The 23565-nt window shown below is 31.8% G+C and overlaps 2 protein-coding genes across 2 annotated transcripts; one reads left to right on the top strand and one right to left on the bottom strand.

Moving 5' to 3' along the window:
* Positions 1 to 6235: 6235 nt before the first annotated feature.
* Positions 6236 to 8251, top strand: LOC125813842 (bidirectional sugar transporter SWEET14-like). The gene is made up of 6 exons (XM_049493312.1): positions 6236 to 6300; positions 6635 to 6671; positions 6745 to 6955; positions 7043 to 7204; positions 7453 to 7572; positions 8003 to 8251. The coding sequence occupies exons 1-6, from the start codon at positions 6249 to 6251 to the stop codon at positions 8249 to 8251; spliced, it is 831 nt and encodes a 276-aa protein (XP_049349269.1). The 5' UTR covers positions 6236 to 6248.
* A 1973-nt stretch (positions 8252 to 10224) lies between these two features.
* LOC125814012 (uncharacterized) lies at positions 10225 to 14101 on the bottom strand. The gene is made up of 8 exons (XM_049493488.1): positions 13943 to 14101; positions 12908 to 13442; positions 12661 to 12827; positions 12292 to 12513; positions 11722 to 12039; positions 11601 to 11645; positions 10775 to 11515; positions 10225 to 10626 (listed from the first exon to the last, which is right to left on the bottom strand). Exons 1-8 carry the CDS (start codon positions 14099 to 14101, stop codon positions 10225 to 10227), a joined length of 2589 nt encoding a protein of 862 aa, XP_049349445.1.
* Positions 14102 to 23565: the final 9464 nt, after the last annotated feature.

Raw genomic sequence — 23565 nt, 5'->3', positions numbered from 1 at the left:
GTTGTGCCATAAGAGCATGCAGGGGTGAATCTACATACAAGACAAAGTATGCTTGAATCCATTAACTTTGCGTAACTATATATGTATTATGCAGAGAATAATAAGAAAATGATTATGATTTTTATATTGAAAAAAATAATTAAGAAAAAGAGAATAATGAGAAAATGATTTATGATTTTTGTAAAGAAAAAAAATAATTAAGAAAACGATTATAATTATTTTGGTGGATGATTTGGTTCCAAATTTGTTGAGTATGCATATAAAATTTCATATAGGTAACTGAGAAGAAAAGGAAGTTAAATATTAGGTATAAGAATATATTTTGTAAAAATCACACAAATTTTGTTTTAAATTGATAATATCTCACCATGTGAATAGTATTTTTTAAAGTTATTTTAGTGTAACAACTAATATCAGTATAAATGATTTATCAAGACAAGTACGACGGAGATCACGACGACATAGTAATGACTTCAAGTTACCTTTGCTCGTAATTTGGAGACACAAAAAAAAAAAAACTTGTAGACATTGATTTCATAAATACTCGAAATGATGTGTGATACATTGTGATTAATCTTCAAATTAACCCATTAATCTTGGTGATATTAAATATGCAAAACTTAGCGGCGATAGTTGAGTGCAAAAATAAAATTCTATATTAATAATTCAAAAGAAAAGGAAGCTAAACAACTAACATATACCACGGGCATATAAAAATATCTTTATATTATTTTAGTCGTAAAAAAAATAAATTTTAAATTCGCCATCTGATTAATTCTTACTATGTTTGTCTAAGGCTATAAAAAAAAATTAATAGGGTAAACAAATCTTGATATCTTATTCTATTGATAGAAAGATTACCACGTAAAATAAATATTATCTTCTTCATGCAATCGACAACACCTAATATTTCAAAAATCAATCCTAACTTGTTCAAAGGTTCGGCAAAAGTACCTTTTATGGCAACAAATTAAATACTCCTAATATTTTATACAAAAATATAGAAGAAATAGAGTTTGTTTCTTGAGTTTCTATATGCTACTATTTAAAAAATATGAAATTAACTACGAATTTTATCAGTAATATTTATCTAATTTATCACTAAATAACTTCTATCTAATTGAATTTTAGTATAATCTGTCGCTAATTTATAAATAGATGGAATTATTGTTATTTTCATAAAAAAATTGTCTATCTTTAATGTTTTATTTTATCGTAGTAGTGTGTTAAAATACAAGGAGTTTTAATGATGAGATCATGTGGTTCCACATGTGACGACCACAAACACAAAGTCTGTAACTTATGAATTGGGTAATGACAGGTGACATTTAAAAAGCAATATAGAGATAAAGCGCAATACCCTTTTGCTGATGACAGTTTATAAGTTCGTTTGGAACACTTAATTTGAGGAGATATATAGGTGTTCACGATCGATTTTAGAGTGATAGAAAATAAATTGTAACTATAAAGAAATTATAATTTTATTAATAAATAATATGAGAATAAATATATTTTTCTTTGATTCTTCTCTCTGAATTTTTCTCCTTGATTTGAGGACGTTAATTACATATTTCTCGAATGTAGAATTATTTGGATCTCTTTGTGTATCTACTGATGTATTTGATTGTGAAGAAGAGTCCGATTATATCTTGATTTTTTTGTAAATATTGCAAGAGTTTATGGGATATTCGAGATGTCTTTTTTAAAGAATATATTACCCTGTATATAAGCATTATATTAACCAAGGTTTAAGGTAAAGTAGTCTCCAAGAACCTTAGCTGAAATTGGATTCATCTCATAGAGTCCACAAAATTTTGATATCTAGTTATCTACAATATTGTAAGTACATAGTCAAATATTTAGGAGTCGTTTGATAGAGTGTATAAAAATAATGTTGAATAGAATATATTAGTAATGCTTGTATTAATTATACTAATATTTTTCTTATGCAGTGTTTGATTACGTGTATTAAACATAAAATACTTTGCATAACTTCTATTAGAAAATATGTTTTTTTAGTAAAATACTCTTCACACTAAACGGTACATCAAACCCTTTGTATTATTAATACATGCATATTCATGATATTAGTAAGAATTCAAAGCCAAAAGGGTAATTTTTTTCCTTCAAAAAACAAAAATGGTACATCAAAAAAAAATCAAAAGGTAAAATCGCTCCTGACGGAGCGATTTTCTTCTGACAAAAATTGACGTCATTAAAAGAAATAAAAATCAGTGATTTTCTCAAAAAAAAAAAAATCTCTTTAAAATCGCTGCTATAACAGCGATTTCTTTTAGAAATTAATTTTTTTTTTACATAAATCGCTGCCCTGACAACGATTAGCATTTTAATCGAATAAATAAGAAATTTGAAGTTTAATCGCTGCCATTCAAGTGAGTTAAAAAGTAAAAAAATAATTTAGCATTTTGTAAATTAAAAATTAAAATAAATCTATAAGTACACTGCATTTATATTATAACTATATTATAATAAATAATTGATTTGACCTATAGCAACAATTTAACTTTTAAAAAAATAAATAAAAATGATCAAAATCGCTACAAATGCAGTGATTTATTTAAATTTTTACTTTTTTTTTTTAATTTATAAAAACACTGTTTTAGCAGCGATTTTAAAGAAAAAAAGAATTTTTTTTTAGAGAAAATCGATTTTTATTTCTTTTAACGGAACGGTGTCAATTTTTATCAGAAGAAAATCGCTCCGGCAGTAGCGATTTTTCCCTTTTGATTAATTTTTTTTTTTGATGTGCCGTTTTTGTTTTTTGAAGGAAAAAATTTATCCTTTTGGCTCCAGACTCATATTAGTAATATACATATCAATACATAATAAAGTGCACAACTAGTGATACGTAGACTAAAAAAATGTTCCAAATAAAATACTAATAATACAGAAAACTAATACATACATTATTTTTTAATTTCTAATATACTTTACCAAATAATCCGTAAGAGATATTGTATCGTAGGTACATTAATATTGTATTGTATAGTGCTTTTTGCTAATGAAAGATGCAAGTTATAGGGGCATTCAAGTAATGTTAAATAAATACTCATATATATAATTTTTTTTTAAAAAGAGTACTGCTATGTGTCTGAAGGGTCTCGAAAAAAAAGTAATAACAATTAAAAAAAGAGAGTATGAAATAGGCGTAAAGTGCTGAATTATTGGAGTAAAAAATAAAAAATAAAAAGGTGGTATAATATCTGTCCATTCAATTTGACAGTCAATAATAAATAAGTACTAGTACTGTATATATGCAATTATTATGCATGTGTTACTTTTTTTTCTTTTAATCCAAGATTGGAATAGACTTCGTGTTGAATTAATTGTGTCACGTTCTAATGGGGGAAACACATTGATATTATCTGTATCAAACTCATTATTTGAATAAAAGAGGAGGATTAATGTTGAGGATCAATCGATATCAACTTCTTTATTTTACATAGTTAAAAATAAAATTACGTATATACTATTTTTTTCAGATCTCATTCATAAAATTATATTGTATTTTATTGTGTTGTATTTAATTGATGGAATTACATAATTAATTCACTTAGAAAAAAAAAAGGAATTCATGTCAACCATGGAAAACTAGCGAGTCAAAGAAATGAGCAAAATGTGTGATCACACCTAAAAGAATGTTATGCATCTAAATAATCGGCACTTTGCAAGGTATTATCTAGAAGGTTAAATGATCACTTATTTTGTAACAAGATAGTATACAATTAGGATTTAGGGGTGATAAATAAAACGAAACAAAAGAAGTATCGTTTACTGATCAAAGCGTAGAACTTAAGTCTCAGATCTTATTCATAAATTATTATGTCTTATTTAATTGATATAATTAATTCACTTAGAAAAAAAAAGGGGGGGGGGGGGGGGGATTCATGTCAACCATGGAAAACTAGCTAGTCAAAGAAATGAGCAAAATGTGTGATCACTCGTAAAAGAATGTTATGCATCTAAATAATCGGCACTTTGCAAGGTATTATCTAGAAGGTTAAATGACCACTTATTTTGTAACAAGATAGTATACAATTAGGATTTAGGGGTGGTAAATAGGCACATATTAACTAATAAAGTAAATCACTTGAAAATAAATAAAATATCTAATCTGCCCATATTGGATATGAATAACAAAATGGTTAAACTATCACGAGAATTTTAATTATGTCACACTCACATTGAATACAATATATATCACCAAAAAGTTTCTCGAGCTTTTTTTTGGCAGCTATTTATATAGTAAATGATCTTATTCTTTTTTTACAATTTAAAGGTCTTTTTGGACAACGATCTATAATTTAAGAATCATTTTTGATTAAATTGAAAATTTTATATCATAGCCTAAAATTTTGTGAACATTAGACGATATTCTAATATTTTGTCCGTTAATGAGCCACCCATATATCACTTGATCATTCGTTACACACTGGACTTGTTTGACAAGTTCTTTTGTGGTGTCTATAGCTAACACATTTATTTCATTTGTTTGACTAGCTAATTTTCCATACTTAACATAATTATTTTGCTAATTGAACAAATTATATTGCCATCAAGTACGTGACAATTGACCATTTTCAACAGAAAGTCTATTTGACAAAATAAAAAATGACCATTATTTTCAACGAAATTAAAAGATCAAAGTTACTTAGAATTATGTTTAAGTAATTGTTTAATTAATTAATTAATTAATCCCATCATTAAGGGATGTTTTTGTCATTTTGTTCTTGGAAACACAAGGTTATGAAGTGCTGCCATCCAGCATAGTTTCTATCAAAGGGATGTTAAGCTGACTAGGTTAGCTTAGATATTGGGTTAAAAGCACCAATTTTTAAAAAGTTCCTAGGTCTAATTAAACACTTTTATCTAACAACCAAGATCTATGGCTTTACTTTTTCAGTAAAAATTTATTCGTATCAAGTATTTACGTTAAATCAACATATCAGATATATATATGATATATATATTAGAATATACATAACTATTATTTTATTATAACTAGTTAATGTGTATTTTATTTATTTAATTAATTATTCAATTTTAATAATTTAAATTGATTTAACGTAAATATCGAGTAAGTATTTACCACTTCTTTTTCTCTTTCCGTTATTAGATCTCCTATGTAACTGTAAGCTTCTGGTGAAAATACAATGGACTAAAAGTTCAGTCCAAAAATAGACGGCCATGAAATGCTATGTCCCATTCCTTTTTCGAATTAAGTTACATGCATCGTTATCTTAAAAGATGTTTTATATTATTATTTATTATTAAATTTAAACCGTAATAATAATTTTTTTGTACTTTTTATTAAATTATCAATTATCTTCATTATTTTTTAATTTATAATTACCTAATTAATGACCCGATTTACAACCCCCCCCCCCCCCCCCCGTTCCGCCTCTGCCCTGTTACTTGTCGTGGTTCGTTTTGTTTTTTAAAAAGTTAAATGGTATGAATTTTGATCAATATTTTAAGATGTATTATTTTATTATATTGCTATGAAATTTTTTATATAATTTTTAAATATCTAAATTTTAAATTTGCAATATTGAATTTATCTAATTCAATTTTACTTTTAGAAGATTAGTTAAATTGACTCTCGTGAAGCAAAATGTGACAAATAAAAGAAAACAAAAGAAGTATTGTTTACTGATCAAAGCGTAGAACTTAAGTCTCAGGTCTTGATAAATGATTTGAGAAATAAAAAAAATATTATTATCTTTTTTTGATATATTAAAAATGAATATTTATTAATAAACGATTTGAGAAACTAAAAAAACATAATTATCTTTTTTTGATATATTAAAAATGAATATTTATTTTTGAAGTTGATGAAAGAGTTTAAATTTGCATGTACTATCACCCAAAAATATCTATCTTAAAATATAGAATTTTAAATATTGTTATTACCTAACTATTACTGTCTAATGGTGTGAAAACTGTTTATTGACGGTGCTTAAACGAATTTTTAATATTTAGTTTTGCTAGAGTTGCGGAGGAGATGGGAGTTTTCCAGCTAGTTTAATTATATTTTTTTCTAGTTAGTGGGGACTAATATATAGTGTCAGCATTTTGTCGTGCTTAAGTAACAAATCTTCTTCATGTACTATAAATATGTGACCATCATCCTTGTTTATCATCAACAAACACTAATTAGCCTTTACATTTTACTCTTAATTTTAATTCTAATTCTTTCTTAGAGAAGAGAAGAAAGAAAAGAAAAAATGACTAGTGTCTCTCATACTCATCCTTTGGTCTTCACCTTTGGCATTTTGGGTAAACTTTCAATCATATTTTCATGTGCATGCCTTGTTTATTAGTTATTAACTTCACTTGTAGCATAGAATCAGCAACCAATTTTACTGTTTAGCTATAGAATTACTCTTTTCAAGCAAGTTGGTTCTATTTTGTTTCTATTAATATGCTCTTACAAATAACAATCTAGTTGGATCAAGGAAGTATATCTAAACTAATTCTTACTAAGAAATTAACACCTCAAAATAGATAAAATTATAATTACATGCATTAAAATAGAATAATTTTTTTTGTTTGAGAAATATATATAGGAGAAGTAATTAATATGTCTTTTCCATTTGTGACAATGTTGCAGGTAACTTAGTTTCCTTCATGGTGTTTATTGCCCCAGTGTAAGTTATTTCTCCAAAAATAATTACACATATAGATTTTTTATTTTTATTTTAACATATCATGATTTTGCAGGCCAACATTTTACAGGATCGTTAAGAAGAAATCATCAGAAGGGTTCCATTCATTACCATATGTTGTTGGATTATTTAGTGCAATGCTTTGGATTTACTATGCAATGGTTAAAACCAATGTTACACTTCTCATCACCATCAACTCTTTTGGCTGCATTGCTGAGACCATTTACGTCGCGATTTATTTTACTTACGCTACAAAAAAAGCAAGGGTATATATACATAAAAATTTCATATATGTGTGCCTATTTAATTGTAACGCGATTTTGTGATTTATGAAATTTGAAATTGTCTTGCAGATGAAAACACTAGGACTTGTCCTACTGTTGAATTTTGGTGTCTTTGGATTGATTCTTTTCGTCACACAAATTTTATGCCAAGGAACAAAAAGAACTGAAGTTATTGGATGGATTTGCATGGCTTTTTCTATCAGTGTATTTGTTGCTCCTCTAAGCATTATGGTAATTCACTTTGAATATATATATATATATATTATTTTTTCGTTTTACGGAAAATAGGGTAGGTTAATCCAACGTTCACTAATAAGGTGAAAGTTCAAAAGTCATGATTCTTTTGATGCTTTTATAGTTAGGGGCTTACGGCGTTCTTTAAATTTTAAATTATGATAACTTAGTTATTTAGTCCCTTGACAGTTCTCTAATTATAAACGCCATTTAATTCTGTTTTTTTTTCTTTTGTAAAATTGCAGGGACGTGTAATAAGGACCAAAAGTGTGGAATTCATGCCATTTAACTTGTCATTAGCTCTTACAGTTAGTGCTGTAATGTGGTTTTTGTATGGTTTGCTTTTGAAGGACGTCTATGTCGCGGTAAATATATACTCCCTTGATAATAATTTATGTGACACTTTTTATTTTTTGAGATTCAAACTATTTGAGCTTTAATCGTCATTTAAAAATATATGTTTTCATTGAACTGTAATGAGAAAGATTGATACTTGTCTTAGTACTTTTTGTGTTACTTTTAAAAAATCTAAGTTTAATTTTTAAAATGTTGAGTTGATCCAAATTAACACGAAGATTAGTCAAATTGACTCTCAATCTGTGAAAAATGTCGCATAAACACACTAAATGTCATCTAGGATAAACAATTACATGCATATAATTATTATTTAGATATATAACCTAATAGGATTATAAGTTAAATTGGCTTAACATAATTTGTGCCCCATAAATTCATGTGACTAATGTTTGGTTTTTCTTCTAATTGTTGTTCTTCCGGCACATAATAAAAAATCAGGTACCAAATATATCGGGAATGATACTTGGAGTGCTCCAAATGATATTATATGGAATATACAGAAATTCTAAGTCAAACAACGTCGCAACAGAAAAAGAATTACCCACCGTGGTAAAGGTGGATCAAGAGCAGCCCACAAAAGTCAATTGCGAAGTTTATCCAGTTAATATTTCATCCTTGGACAGTGAAAATGGAGAGGGTAAAGATGCTAAAAATCTTGAAGATTCCCAAATTAACTCTCAAGTTTAAAAGTGGGAAGACATTAATACTTTGGAGGGTGCTATTAAACTAATCCTTATAATTGAGTGCCCTTTTCTGCAAGGTTTTCTTTAAAAACTGGGCCTTAACTCTATATCTACATGTTCATGGTCCAATTGTATGTAATGTACTATTTTGTGATTTAGTGATCCATATTTACAAAGTAACTAGGAGTTACATGATTTCCAAATTTATTTGGAATACTACTAATCACGATATCATGTATGGTTTATACGTTATATATATATATATATATAAATATTACTTCGTCCTGTATTTGATATTCTATTTCCGAGTTCTCATTTGTTTTAAAATTTTAATTGCAAATAGTACTTATATATATATATATATATATATATATATATATATATATAAAATATTACTTCCTCCTGTATTTGATATTCTATTTCCGAGTTCTCATTTGTTTTAAAATTTTAATTGCAAATAGTACTTAAGTAGATTTTTACCGTGAAAATGTACCTAATAGTGTGTGTTAACTACATATTTCTCAGGTTAGCTTACATAAATTTCATTAGCTTAGAAGCTAATTACTTGATACTTTAGTCTGCAATATTACAAATTTTATCAGATTTTGGTGCGTCCAGATACATGTATCTCAGGATACATGAGATCAAAATTAGGTGTAATGTATTCTAAATACATTGTATCCAAGTGGATTTGCATGTATCTGAGATACATAACAAATCTCGCTCGTCTCCCTCTCATCTTGCTCGCCACTCTCCTATGTATCTAACATCTCAGATGCATGCAAATCACATCAAATACATATTATTTTATTATTAGGTAATGAACACAAAGTCGGATCCACCCTAAAAAAGGTAAATGAAATATATTCCTTCGATCTGTTTCTTGTATAAAAACCCTAATAGAGAAAAAAAAGAATTGTGAAAATTTTATAGCCAATTAAAGTAATGAAAATTAGGCCCGCAGTTAGATGTACAGTACAAAATTAGTTCAATGTAATGCATTGTGCTTCCTTCAACTAATGCGTCTTCCCAAGTTTGATTAATCTAAATTCATACCATATAAAAATTATCGAAAAGAAAATCATTTTTCATCAAAAAAATTCTATTCTCAAGAATCCATAACCTCTGCTTAAAGAATGAAATTGATCGTAAAAGAAGAATCTAGAGCTTAGAGAGAAAATATCTAAGGAAGAAGAAGATTCTATTATTGATAAAAAAAAACTATAGATTACAATGATAGAAGGACTATTTATACATCACATTATCTGTTAGTAACTAACCTTCTTTTAACTAACATTCTGAAGGTTGTTATAACTAACTGATGGAAATGACTAGTTTACCCTTAACTAACTATAACCGTGTTAACTCACTACTTAGCTTTTCATATCACTACACTCCCCTTCAAGCTAGGTAGTGCAAAAATGTTTAGCATTCCTAGCTTGGATATAAGATGTTCATACTGCAGTCTGGATAGTCCTTTAGTCATTATATCAGCAGGATGTTCTTTGGTAGGTATGTAATTGACTTTGATTAGCCCATGTTGCAACCTTTCTCTTATAAAGTGACAATCGATCTCAATGTGTTTGATCCTCTCGTGATACACTGGATTTGCAGCAATTTGTATTGCTGCTTTACTATCACAATATATCTGAACTGGTAATTGTATTTCAGCACCTACTTCTTTTAATAATCCAAGCAGCCAGACTAGTTCAGACACATAGATGCAAGACTTTTGTATTCAACTTCTGCTGAACTTTTTGGAACTGTGGTTTGCTTCTTAGCTTTCCATTACACAAGAGAACTCCCTACTTTGATCATCTATCCAGTTACAGACTTCCTGGTAAGTGGACAAGATGCCCAATCTGCATTACAAAATGCAGTAACTTTTTGATCAGAGGAACTGGCTAATAATACTCCCTGTCCAGGTTGTCTTTTTAGATATTTCACCACTCGTAGTGCAACATCCATATGTGACTTCTATGGTTGTTGCAAGAATTGACGTAGGGTCTGAGTGCTGAAGGATATATCAGGCCTGGTCATGTTGAGGTACAATAATTTCCCTATCAACATATGATACATTGTTACATCTACTAAGGGATCTTCCTCCTGTCCTTTATGTATATGATCATCATACAACTTAGATGTTAGTTTGACATTAATGTCAATGGGAGTTCCAGCAGGCCTTACTGCTGAAAGACCAACTTCAGTTATAAGTTTCAGGGGATATTTCCTCTGATGCATAAGTATGACATCAGCTGACATGATAAATTCAATTCCTAAGAAATACTTCAATTCCCCTAGATCCTTCATCTTAAATGCTTGTTGTAATGATTTCTTTGTCTCTTCAATCATCTTCAGACTGCTGCCAGTTATTATGATCTATTAATGAACAAAGAGTAGTCATGTGGACTCTGTTTAAAACTGAGTTTGATGAGAGATTTTGTTAGCTTATGGTTCATTTTCTTGGAGCCTGTTTGAGTCCGTAAAGAAACTTTGTCAGTCTGTACACCTTCTCCCCTTGACTAACAAAACCTTGAGGTAACTGCATGTAAATTTCATCTTCTAAATCACCATGTAAAAAGGCATTAAAGACATCTATCTGATGAATGTGCCATTGTCTAGAGGCAGCCAGAGCCACTATGGTTCTCACAGTGACCATCTTAACAACAGGGGAAAAAGTTTCTTGATAGTCTATTCCCTCTTGCTGACTGTAGCCCTTAGCAACCAATCTTCCTTTGAACCTCTCTATTTCACCAGTAGATTGGTACTTTACTTTGTATATCCACCTGTAACCTATAGGTTTCTTTTCTATTGGCAAGTCAGTGAGTACCCAAGTGTTATTGGTCTCCAGAGCATGAATCCCAATCTGCATGGCCTCTACCCACCTTTTGTCTTTAATAGTGTCTGCATAGGACACATGTTCTTGGACAGTTGAAGTAGCATCAATATAACATTTATAAGAAGGAGACAAGTGATCATAGCTCATGTAGTTGCATAATGGATATTGCACATCCTTACTGATATTCAATGAGACAAAATCTCTCATCCATTTAGGAGTATGTGTAGTTCTAGTGGACCTTCTAGTAGGTGCTTGGACAACATCCTGTGTTGAGTCACACACAGTGGTATCAATAACCTGAGCACTTCCATTTTGTACCTGTTCTACTTCAGGCATATGAGAGAACTGATTAAAATCTTCATACAGCACACATAATCCTTGGACAGTGTCCTCAAACACAATGTGAGTGTTCAGGCTATTCTCCTTCTCCTAGGCAAAGGGAAAGACATCTTCCCTAAAAATAACATATCGACTGACAAAGAAGGACCTATTGGTTATTTCAAATAGTACATACCCCTTCTGAACTTCTGAATATCTCATATGAACAGTTGATCTTGACCTGGACATCAGTTTATCATGTTCACATAGATTTTTAGCAAAGCACAAGCAACCTATTGTTCTTAAATGAGACAGACCTGGTGAGCACCCATACAATCTCTTATAAGGAGTCTGTGATCTATCACACTACTTGGTAATTTATTGATCAGATATACTGCTGCCAGAACACAATGCCCCCAAAATGTCAAAGGAATTTTAGCCTCAAACCTGAGTGCTCTTGTAACATCACGTATATGCCTATGTTTCCTTTCAGCAACACTAATTTGCTGAGGGGTATAGGGGCAAGATCTCTGATGTATAATTCCCAAATCTTTAAACATTGTATTGCATACTGAGTTAAGAAATTCAGTTCCAATGTCAGACCTTACCATTTTAACAGTCTTACCAAACTGAGTCTTAACATATTGCAAGAACAACTTAAGAGACACATACACATCAGACTTAAGTTTGAGTAGAAAAATCTAGGTCTTTCTTGAAAAATCATCCACTATTGTGAGAAAGTACTTGCTACCACCAAAGGTAGGTGTGTTATAAGGATCCCATACATCAACATGTATCAAGTCAAAACAAACATTACTTTTAATACTACTTGAAGGAAAATGTAATCTTGTCTTCTTAGCACAAGGACAAACCGTGCATTTACAAACCTTACACATACTGTCTTTATTCATATCAAACATTCTAGCAAGTACTATAGAAAACACATGCCCTAATCTTTGATGCCACAATTCTATACTGGAGAGCACTCTAGGAACAGCCCAAACAGACTTCTTCACTTCACTTTCAGTTCCATGTGTCAACTGGCTTAACAACAAATACAATCCTCCTTCTTCTTTACCAACCTCCTTCACCTTTTCAGTGTAAAGTTCCTGAAAAACACAAAAATGAGGAAAGAAGGTAACTGAGCATCCTAATTCCTTTGTGATTTTACTTACAGACAACAAATTATGTTGAAAGTTTGGCAGGTGAAACACATTTGTAATGACACTGTTAGCTGACACATCACAAGTACCCACATGAGTCACTTTAGTAGTATCACCATTTGGAAGATAAACAATTTTAAGAGTATAAAGTTTTGTCACAGAATTCTTGGACAACATTTCCAAGTTAGACACCATATGATTTGTAGCACCCGTATCTATAATCCACACCTTATTATTTGCAGAGACAAAAAATGCTTTACCTGCAGTATTCACTGCACTGCAATCAGGTATAGCTTGTTCTTGTTTTTGCTGCTTAAACATTATGAGAATGTGATCATACTTATCCTTTGTGAACGTGCACCCTGAAGTAGTTGCTTGCCATCTTTCTCAGATTGACTTAACTGCATATTAGCTTTAGTATTCTCAGCTATAGATTCACCACCAAAGTTATGATAAGGAGAATTTTCAACTTTCTTTCCCCACTCAGGAACCTGTACATTTGTGTTGGAACCATAAGAGAAATGAGCCTGAGCTACTGAAGGTTGACTGTACTGTCCAGATTCACTTCCCTGACTCTTCTTTTTAGACTTAAAGTCAGGTGGATATCCTACAATTTTGTAACAAAACTCATTGATGTGTCCTTTATAGTTGCAGAAATCACAAACTAGCAGAGAGTTCTTCTTGAACCTTTGACTCACCCCTGAGCTACTACGAACTTTGTAATATAAGGCAAAAGATTCCATATTCATAGCACTCAGTCCCAAACTACTACTGGATGTATGAACTACTGCTTTTTGACTCTCATCTCCCATAATCATAGCATATTCATGATTAATGGATGGTAAAGGATTCATCATAAGAATTTGGCTCCTAGCCTGGTTATATGATTCATTCAATCCCATTAAGAATTGATATAATTTCTGTCTATTCATATGTTCCACAAAACCTTTCGATTTTTCACAATTACAACAAGGAGATGGTACCAACACCTCAAACTCATCCCATAAAGTCTTAAGTCTTGTGAATACACAGATACAGAAGCAGTACCCTGTTGTAATGAAACTATATATTTGTGCAAACTGTATGTCCTAGATCCATCCACTCTATCGAGTCTTTCCTTCAGGTCATTCCACACATTTAAAACACTTGAAGCAAAAACACTACCACTCAACAAGCTTTTAGAAACAGAATTCATTAGTCAGGATAACACTATAACATTAACACTTTACCAATGTCCCCATAGTTCCTCACCATATACTTCTCTCTTGCAACTCTCATCAATCAGCCCTAACTTGTTTCTTCTTAACAAAGCTAGTTGAATCGATCTACTTCACAACATATAATTTTTAATACCAAGCAATTGAAAAGAAATCACGTTGATCCCACTGATATAAGTAGGACTCAAAAACAGAGGGTGATTATAGTCGATACCTTGATTTGAAGAAGAACTGCCATTGTTATGAGCAGATGTACCAACATTTTGACTAATATTGAGATTCTGAGCCAGATCCACTGCTACATTATCAGGAGCCATTGATCAAACTCTGATTCAACACCTGACTGGAACTGCTTTGATGAATCTCTTTTCGCGGAAGCAAAAAAATGCAAATTTCAAACTGTAATCTACCGTTGAAAGAAATCAGCAACAATGAATCAATGGATCTACAATGATCCTTTGATTCTAGATCCAACTCGTTTTCACCAGTAGCTATTGGTAAGAGAGCTCTGATACCATGTTAAATTAGGTCTTGGGCCTAAGTCACACCTCAAAAGCTAGCTCAAAGGGAGGAGGATTGCCCAAACCTTATAAGGAGTCCACCCATCTCATTAACCACCGATGTGGGCCTTTTGTCATTCTTTAACACCCCACCTCACGCCCGGTGCTTAGCATCTGGTTCGTGGACAATTTTGATTTTGGAGGTCCCAACTTCGGGTGAGACGGGCCTTGCTCTGATACCATGATCGTAAAAGAGGAATATAGAAATTAGAGAGAAAATATCTAGGGAAGAAGAAGACTCTATTATTGATAAAAAAAAAACAATAGATTACAATGCTAGAAGGACTATTTATACATCACATTATCTGTTAGTAACTAACCTTCTTTTAACTAACATTCTGAAGGTTGTTATAACTAACTGATGGAAACTAGTTTACCCTTAACTAATTATAACCGTGTTAACTCACTACTTAGCTTTTCATATCACAGCATAAATCAACCCATCACCATTATTCTTGGTGGTGTAATTAATAACTACATTCTGAACAATAATATAAAACTATTTGAGATTAATACTTCTTTCCCATATATCCCTCAAAAAGTACATGAAATGATCAACTATTTTATTATTGAATGAAGTCTAAATAATTTATGTAACCTTTTTACAAAGAATAAAAATCAAGCAAGCGATATGTCATATGTATAATAATAATTTATTTTTTTTGTTTCAAACGTATAGAATAACATTATAACACCACGAGTAATAAAAGCTATTTTGTGGTCGACGGTAGTGGCATAGCTATATTGGTCCAAGGAGTGATAATTGGATATTTTTTGTCGAAAAATTATATTTTGATTTGTGCTAGTAGAAAATAATATTGTGTATATAAATAAAAAATAAATTATTTAGAGATATACATTAAAATTTTGAATATCGTAAAATTTCTAGCTTTGCCACTGATAGACGGAACCAACTTTATTACTATTATAGATAATAGAATTGCCTGTTACGTAGTGTTCCGTGACAATTTCCAATTGTTCTTGTCGCAAGTTGCAACCTGTACAAGAAAAGAGAGAACCCCCAAAATAACAAAATCTTGTTAATTATATTATTATATTAATGGATGTCCATTACTTTAAGGTATACGATAATTTCCATTATTACGTAATTAATTACTTCTCCACCTTCATAATCTTTGTAATAATCTCTCACACTTTCGTAACCTTTTCAACATTCTTGGTTAATACATCATATTTATGACTATCTTTTGTATGAATGTCTTTATGTAACAGTACTATAAATACAAACATATGAGTTTATATTATACCCACTTGAATAAAAAGAAAAAAAAAGCTCATTTTTTTCTATTTCTATTGCCTTTTTTTTCTTGTCTCCATCCAGTATCAGATATCTACACTGTACTCGACTAAATTCGAATTTGCACCAAAAAGTCTTTAAAGTGCTCCTTAAAAAAGCAACTCAATATTCAGAGAGAATCAAATCCAAGACCTCTCATTTTTTTGTATTGTTTCTTGTTTACTCTAATTTTATAACCAAAATATAATTTATAGTGTTTTGTTCAATAATTGAGAATGTACATAATTCAATTCGAAGTTTTATCAAGTAGATTTGAAAATGATAAATTATACCCAGCTTTTATCATTATTTTATGAAGATAGAGAGTGTTTTCAAAAGGCATTCAACTCGAGAATATGTTAAGTAATAGAAGAAGAAAACGATAAAGAAAACATAGAAGTGAAATAAGAAAAGCTTTGTACATACGATTAAAAAAAAAAAAAGTACTCTTTCGTAAAGGTTCGTCGTTTTATTGTCTCCCACCATTTTCCCTTTTTTATTTTAAAGGGAATGGAATAAATCTTATCCAATTTAAAGGAAAAAAGAAGTTCAAAAGACAATACTATTATACACAAATTTAGGCATTACTAGAAAATATTTCTATTGCGAATATTAATTTGGACACACTATTTAATTATTCCATGCCACTATATATAACAAATAAATGATTTATAATTATAGTTATATCATATTTAGTGGTAATAATAAAATATGAGTATTTTATGATCAATATTTTATATAAATGCCGCTAAAGGCTTCAACGACTTTGAATGCAATGATACTAACTCAACTGCCGCAAAATGTTTTTGCAGAAATAAATATTGCTGCTAAAAAAATATATTTCAACATTAAATATCACTATAACAATTGTATCTTTCGCCCCTCAAATTTAACTTGAATTTAATAGTTCATTCATTTCAATTTATATGATGCACTATTTGAGATTTAACAAAAAAATTGTTGATTTGTGAAACTATTGTAGTCTTAAACATGCTTGATATAAAAAATTTAAAATTAAATTATTCTCAAAAATTAAAATATACACTTCTTTCAGACGGACTAATAAGGAAATATTGTTACATTAAGAGGAACATGAATGGAGGGAGTTGATATATAGCAATTTCTGATTTCCATATATGATCGTTGATAGCGATGATTTTGAAGAAAAAAATTGATTAAAATCAAGTTGATAAGGTGCAATTTGCAAATATGGAAATGTATACATTAATATGTCAGAATAATTATCAAGAAGACTAATTCCATGATAAATGGATTAGGCTGGTCTTCACACTTTTTTGTGAAGCGTAATCCGTAAATTTAAAAGCATATTAGCATCAGCCACTTATACTTAACATGTCATTAACATTTTAAATTTGCAATAAATTTCATTATACATACAGATATAAATATGTGACATAATCCACCAAGACGTGATAAGCCTACTAAAGCAAAATTCATCAGCCACTCTACCAAAAATGATATTTTCATTGCTCTAAATTAGATCTCGGATCTAACTCGTACACTTCAAAAGTTAGATAAAAAAAGAGAATTGTCCAGACCTTATACATATATATGAGATATTATTTATTGCATTAACTAACTATCTGAGACTTTTTCATTCTTCAACACTCCACCCCACCTCATGCCTGGGCTGGATATATGAAGCTTGAGCAATATAATTTTTAATTTGGGGTCCCAACATTAGGAGATATGAGTTCTATTTTAATACCATGTAAATTAGGTGTTGAACCTAACTCACACCCTAAATACTAGCTCAAAGGAAGAATATTGTCTAAACCTTGTATATCATCCATCTCATTATTAACTACCGAATGTGATATTTTTTCATTCTTCATTGAGCCAAAAAACATCTATTATTGGTGCCAATTGAGCTTGCCGACAAGTCTTCGATAAATAAGCGGATCAGGAAGAATATCACCAACATAGGCACGAAGCTTGGTGGAAGGCTCCAAAGGAGAAACAACAGGTTTCTTGTCAAGACAATCAAACTCAGAAATGAGATTAGTGGTGAATTGTCTCTGAGTCACAATCAACCCCTGTTCCTCTCTGATCAATTCCAAACCAAGAAAATAATGAGCAAGGCCTAAATCTTTGATCTGAAACTCGAAATGAAGAAAAGACTTTAAGGAAGATATTTCATCCAGATCATCCCCAGTAACTAAAATGTCATCGACATAAACAGCGAGGATGCAAATACCAATAGATGTCGGTTTGAAGAATAATGAATAATCATTCAAAGAATGATGATAACCTTTGAATTGAAGGGCGGTAGTGAGCCTGGCATACCATTGACGAGAGGCCTGTTTTAACCCATAAAGAGACTTATTGAGTTTACAAACTAGATTAGAACCAGAAATCTGTAAACCAGCAGGGATTCTCATATAGACTTCCTCTTGTAAATTACCATGGAGGAAAGCATTGTTGACGTCCAATTGGAACAAATCCCAACCCTTTTTAATAGCAACAGCTAGTAGACATCTCACAGTAGTCATCTTGACCACAGGAGAAAAAGTCTCTGTATAATCAATGCCAGCCCTCTGAACATCACCCCGAATCACTAGACGAGCCTTATACTTTTCAATAGAACCATTTGCTTTATATTTTACTTTATAAACTCATTTAGAAGGTAATGCTCGTTTTCCGAGTGGTAAAGGAACCAAATCCCAAGTGTGATTGAGTTGCAAAGCTTCAAATTCCTTTGCCATAACATCCTGCCAACAAGGGTGTAAAGAAGCAGTTGAAAAAGAAGTGGGTTCGGGAATATGAGCAACAAAGTTTTAAAAAGATTGATTGGAGGGAGATAAGGCAGAAAAAGAAAGAATAGAAGGAGTGAGAGGAGCTGCAAAACAACTAGAAGTAACATTAGTGAAAGAGACAGAATTACATATATAATCGGCAAGACGAATAAGAGGATGAGAAGTCCTAGAGGAATGTCGAATGGGAGGAGGAGAAGAGAGAGATAGAGTGATGGTAGGTGGAGAAGGAGAAGAGGAGGATAGAGGAACAGCGGAAGGAGGAGACGTGGGAGGAGGAACATGAGGTATAACTAGCGGAATGGGATGAATATCTGGATGTATATGAGGAGGAGCAGGAGGTGTATCTGACTGAATGGGATGAATATCTAGATGTAGAGGAGGAGGAGAAGGAACAGGAGAGGATGAAGAGATAGAAGAAAACGAAGGAGAGAAAGGAAAAAATGATTCATGAAACATGACATCCTTGGAGATAAAAATTCTTTTAGTAGTAAGATCTAAAAGCTTGTACCCTTTTTTATTGAAAAGATAGCCAATGAAGACACATTTGGAAGCTTTAGGGTCAAGTTTGGATCTGGAATGAGGTAAGGTACTACCATAACAAAGACAACCAAATGATTTAAGAAGATGATAGGAAGGTGGTGACTGAAAAAGTATCTCATAGGGTGACTTGAAAGTGAGGACCCTTGAAGGAAATCGGTTGATTAAATAAGTGGTTGTTAAAAGACATCCCCCCCCCCCCAATAAGATAAAGGAAAATGAGACTGAAAAAGTAAAGCCCGACAAGTTTCCAAAAGGTGTCGATGCTTTCGTTCTACAACTCCATTTTGTTGTGGTGTGTAGACACATGTTGTTTGGTGAATTATTCCATGAGAAGAGAGGAAATCAGAATTGGATAAACTAGAGCCTAGTTCTTTGGCATTATTAGATCTGATAATTTTAACTTTCTTCTGAAATTGTCTTTCAACAAGAGTTGAAATTGTTTGAGAACATAGAAAGCGTTACTCTTGGTTTTAAGTAAATAGGGCCAAGTTCCCCTACTATAATCATCCACAATGGTGAGAAAGTATCGAAAGCCATCATGGGTAGGAACTTTGTAGGGACTCCAAGTATCCACATGAATCAAGTCAAAAATTGCATTAGTGGAAATAGTGCTAGAAGTAAAAGGCAATTTAGATTGTCTAGCTTGGGCACAAACATCACACGGAAAAGGTAAAGTAGGCAATGAAAAAGTAATAGGGGAATTGAAAACATTCTTCATATTAGAAAGAGGCAAATGCCCTAATCTTTGATGCCATAGGCTTACATCGTCATTGTTAAAAGTAGAGGAAACAGAAACGCCTAAACCACTAGAAGGAAAATGACAAACAGACTTAGACAAAGAACTACTAGCTGAAACTGGACAAGATGAGTCTGGAACCAAGCTGGACTGGATAGGTGCTGATTTGAAAATGTAAAGACCATCGTGAACTTCACCAAGAACCAGTGGGCTCTTCATAGAAGGGCCCTGAAAAACAGCACCAGAAGAAGAGAACGTTAGCAAGCAGTGAAATTGAGAAGTTAATTTGTGAACAGAAAGAAGATTGAACTTAAAATCAGGGACAAAAAGAACATTATCAATCACAAGATCAGGCAAAATATGCACACTCCCTTTATGTGTCACTTTGAGTTTGTGAGAATTTGGCAGATTAACATACAGAACAGTAGGCAGATGAGTCACATTAGACAAGAGTGAATAATCAAAAGTCATGTGATGGGATGCCCCTGAATCTAGTATCCTAGAATTAAAAGTGAGGTGAGCAGAAAAAGAGTAGAAACTAGGATTGAAATGAGGCGTAAAAATACTAGCACAATTGGCAGATGCATTAACATCAGGAGATTGATCACCTTGCACATTACTAGTGCTATGAGCAGCAAACTTTTCTTTCTTGGACTTGGTAAACTTAAAATTAGGAGGGAAACCAATCAACCTATAACATTTGGAAACCTCATGATTGGTTAACTTGCAGTGAGTGCAAAAGAGTCCAGTTTTGGGTTTGTCAACCTGAGTCCTGAACCTCCCATCCTGATTTCCTGAAAATTTTTGAGTATTGTTGAACCTTTGATTATGTCCAAACTGTTGATGTGACATCGAGAAAGCACCATGTGAAGGGCTAGATTTCATATGCACTTCTCTTTGCTTTTCATCTTGAATGAGCAAAGAGTATGCCTGACTGACTGAAGGCAGAGGACCCATCATAAGGATACTACTCTTAACGCTTGAGTAAGAGCTATTGAGTCCCATGAGGAACTGAATCAACCTCCCATCCTGATGAGACTTGATGGTTTTTATTTTACCTCCAAAAATACACGCACAAGAACAATGATCGAGGGTAATGAAAGCATCAAGATCATCCCAGAGCTTCTTAATTCTAGTAAAATAACCCGCTATATCAGTGTTACCCTGTACTGCATCAGAGAGTTCTTTTTGAAGCTGATATAGTTGTGCACCATTGCATTGTCCAAATCTGGTTGCTAGATCTTTCCATATTTCTTTTGCAGTTCTAGAGTAGAGGATAGATTCAACAATGTCCTTTGAAAGAGAGTTGAGGATCCATGAAATGACCATGTCATTACATCTAGCCCAAAGCTTGTGAGTAGGATCGGAAGGCAGAGGCTCAGCTAGACTGCCATCGATCAGTCCAAGTTTGATTTTGGCTGACAAGGCAATGACAATAGCACGACTCCAGCCAGCATAACCCTTACCATCGAACGGAGAATTGACCAACAACATTCCAGGGAATCAGAAGGATGAATATAGAAGGGACTGGCAGAGTCAATGAGAGTGCTGGACTGAGTGCCTGGCTGGACTTCTGATGAAGAAGTATCAACCATTGCAAGGAGAAGAGAAAATCAAGATTAGATGAAAAAATGAGAGGGAAGAAATGGAGAAGAAGAGCACCTATTGCTCTGATACCATGTAGGAAAACAGAGTATTCTGGGGAATTTTTCTCCCTTGCATTCATCACTCTATCAAACCATCTATATACAAGCTAAAAGAAGCAAAAAGAAAGTTCTACCCTAACTAATTCACAGCCGTCCCTTTTCCTATTGGCTGTGACAATAACAAACTTTTATTCTCTAAAGATATTTACAAGATCTGGATAAGAGAAAATATAAGTTGGGCTAAGGAGGAAAATTCTGAATGTGGCCCATAACATTAATTCCAAAACAAATGTCCATGAACTTGGGCCCAAACATTATGAATTAGATGATGCATCTTTGCATTTCTTCTTTGCAGGTGAGGATGGAGAATCATGTTCAACAATCAAGAAGCAAGAAAAATGTATGCACAACTAATTTGAATAGCTTTGTTATTGCAAAGAAATGTCAAAGTATAGCAATAATACAACTAATTTGAATAGCTTGTCAACAGTACATGTAGTTGCTTCATTTTAGCGACAACTAGAATTTTGTACAGCTTTAATTAGTGTATTGATTTCTGCTCACCTTATTTAACAACTTACTACTGCTATATCTTGCTTCCGAGTTTTATCTCTCTTATCAAAGCTAATTAATAAACTCGTGACAAGTCGTTACTACTAGCAATGATTTCTTATTTTATAAAAATCTACTTTTATTCTCAAAACTAGCTGAATATACTTGAGTCTTCAAAGTTTGAAGGAGCTACTAACATTAGAACTTGGACTCTGCATAAAATATAATCTGAAAATATTTCACAAATTACAACTTTAGGTTGTGTCCATATTTTGTAGTATCATTTAGGTAGGAATGAAGTGATATTATTGTGCCGTCCAACTTTACCAAATTTACTACATTCTATAATTATTGAACTTACAATTTTCTAAATAAAAGCAACTTAAAACTTTCCAGATGTTGATGAACATTTTTTTTATGTGATTCTTAGTCTTAGCCGATCTTACAAAAGTATGTTCTTTAATCTATCTGATAAAAAGTAACTTTCCAAATGTCAAATTAAGAACTCTGTTATGTGATTCTTAAATACGAAATGATTCATGTTACATTAAGGGTGTGTTTGGTATGAAGGAAAATGTTTTCCTGGAAAACAAGTAGACTTTTGATTTATTTTATCATGTTTGGTTGATGAGTAGAAAATATTTTTCGGAAAAGTTTTTTAGTGTTTGATTTATGAATGAAAATTATTTTTGAGAAAATATCTCTATTTTTTTACTAGAGAGTAGAAAATAATTTTTGAATTGAAATTAAAAATATTTTAAAAAAATAAACTTAAATTTTTTTTGGGGGGTGGGGGTGGGGGGTGAAAAAATAAAAATTTAAATGCCCCGGGGGGGGGGGGGTGTTGGGGTAAATAAAAAATTGAAATTGGAAATATTTTTTATAAACAAACTTTAATTTTTTATTTTTTGTTGGGGTGGGTGGGTGGTAGGGGGGTCGGGTAGGGGTGGGGGTGAAAAAATAAAAAAATTGAAATTGAAAATATTTTTTTTTAAAAAAACTTTAATTTTTTGGGGGAGGGGCTGGTAGTGGGGCTGGCTGGAGGGGGGTCAGGGGTGGGGTGGGGGTGAAAAATAAAATTTGAAATTGAAAGTAAATTTTATAAAACAAACTTTAAATTTTTTTATTTTTTTTTTGGGGGTGTGGGGGGCTGGTGGGAGTGGGGTGAAAATAAAATTTTGAAATTAAAAATATTTCCCATAAACAAACATTAAATTTATTTTTTTTGGTGGGAGGGGGAGGAGTTGGGGTGAGGGTGGGTAAAAAAGTAAAAAAATTGAAGTTGAAAATGTTTTTTTTAAAATAAGCTTTAAATTTATTTGTTCAACAAAAAAATTTAGTAATATGAAGTTGGAGGAAAGTTTAGAAAAATGTTTTCCTTAAGTTTTGAAGGGAAGTCATTTTCCTTGAATTTGAGGAAAATGAGTTGATTTGGAAAACATTTTACCCAACCAAACATGAAAAAATTGAAAAACATTTTCCAAAAAATGTTTTCCTTCGTACCAAACACACCCTAAATATACTTTGTTATAGTACTTTGTTAATGAAAAAGTTTCTCCAAACTGCAAGTAGAATACAGTAAAATTCTTATATGATTGTACACACTCATATAATGGAAGTGCACTTTTAACACTATTGGTTTCTCCAACAACAACTGATGGCAACTCCAATCA

The sequence above is a fragment of the Solanum verrucosum genome, unplaced genomic scaffold (assembly GCF_900185275.1).
Source record: "Solanum verrucosum unplaced genomic scaffold, falcon-dt-bn FXZP01000205.1, whole genome shotgun sequence".
Lineage (NCBI taxonomy): Eukaryota > Viridiplantae > Streptophyta > Magnoliopsida > Solanales > Solanaceae > Solanum > Solanum verrucosum.
The sequence above is the reverse complement of the archived record's forward strand: the minus strand, read 5'-3'. Positions and strand labels throughout refer to the sequence as shown.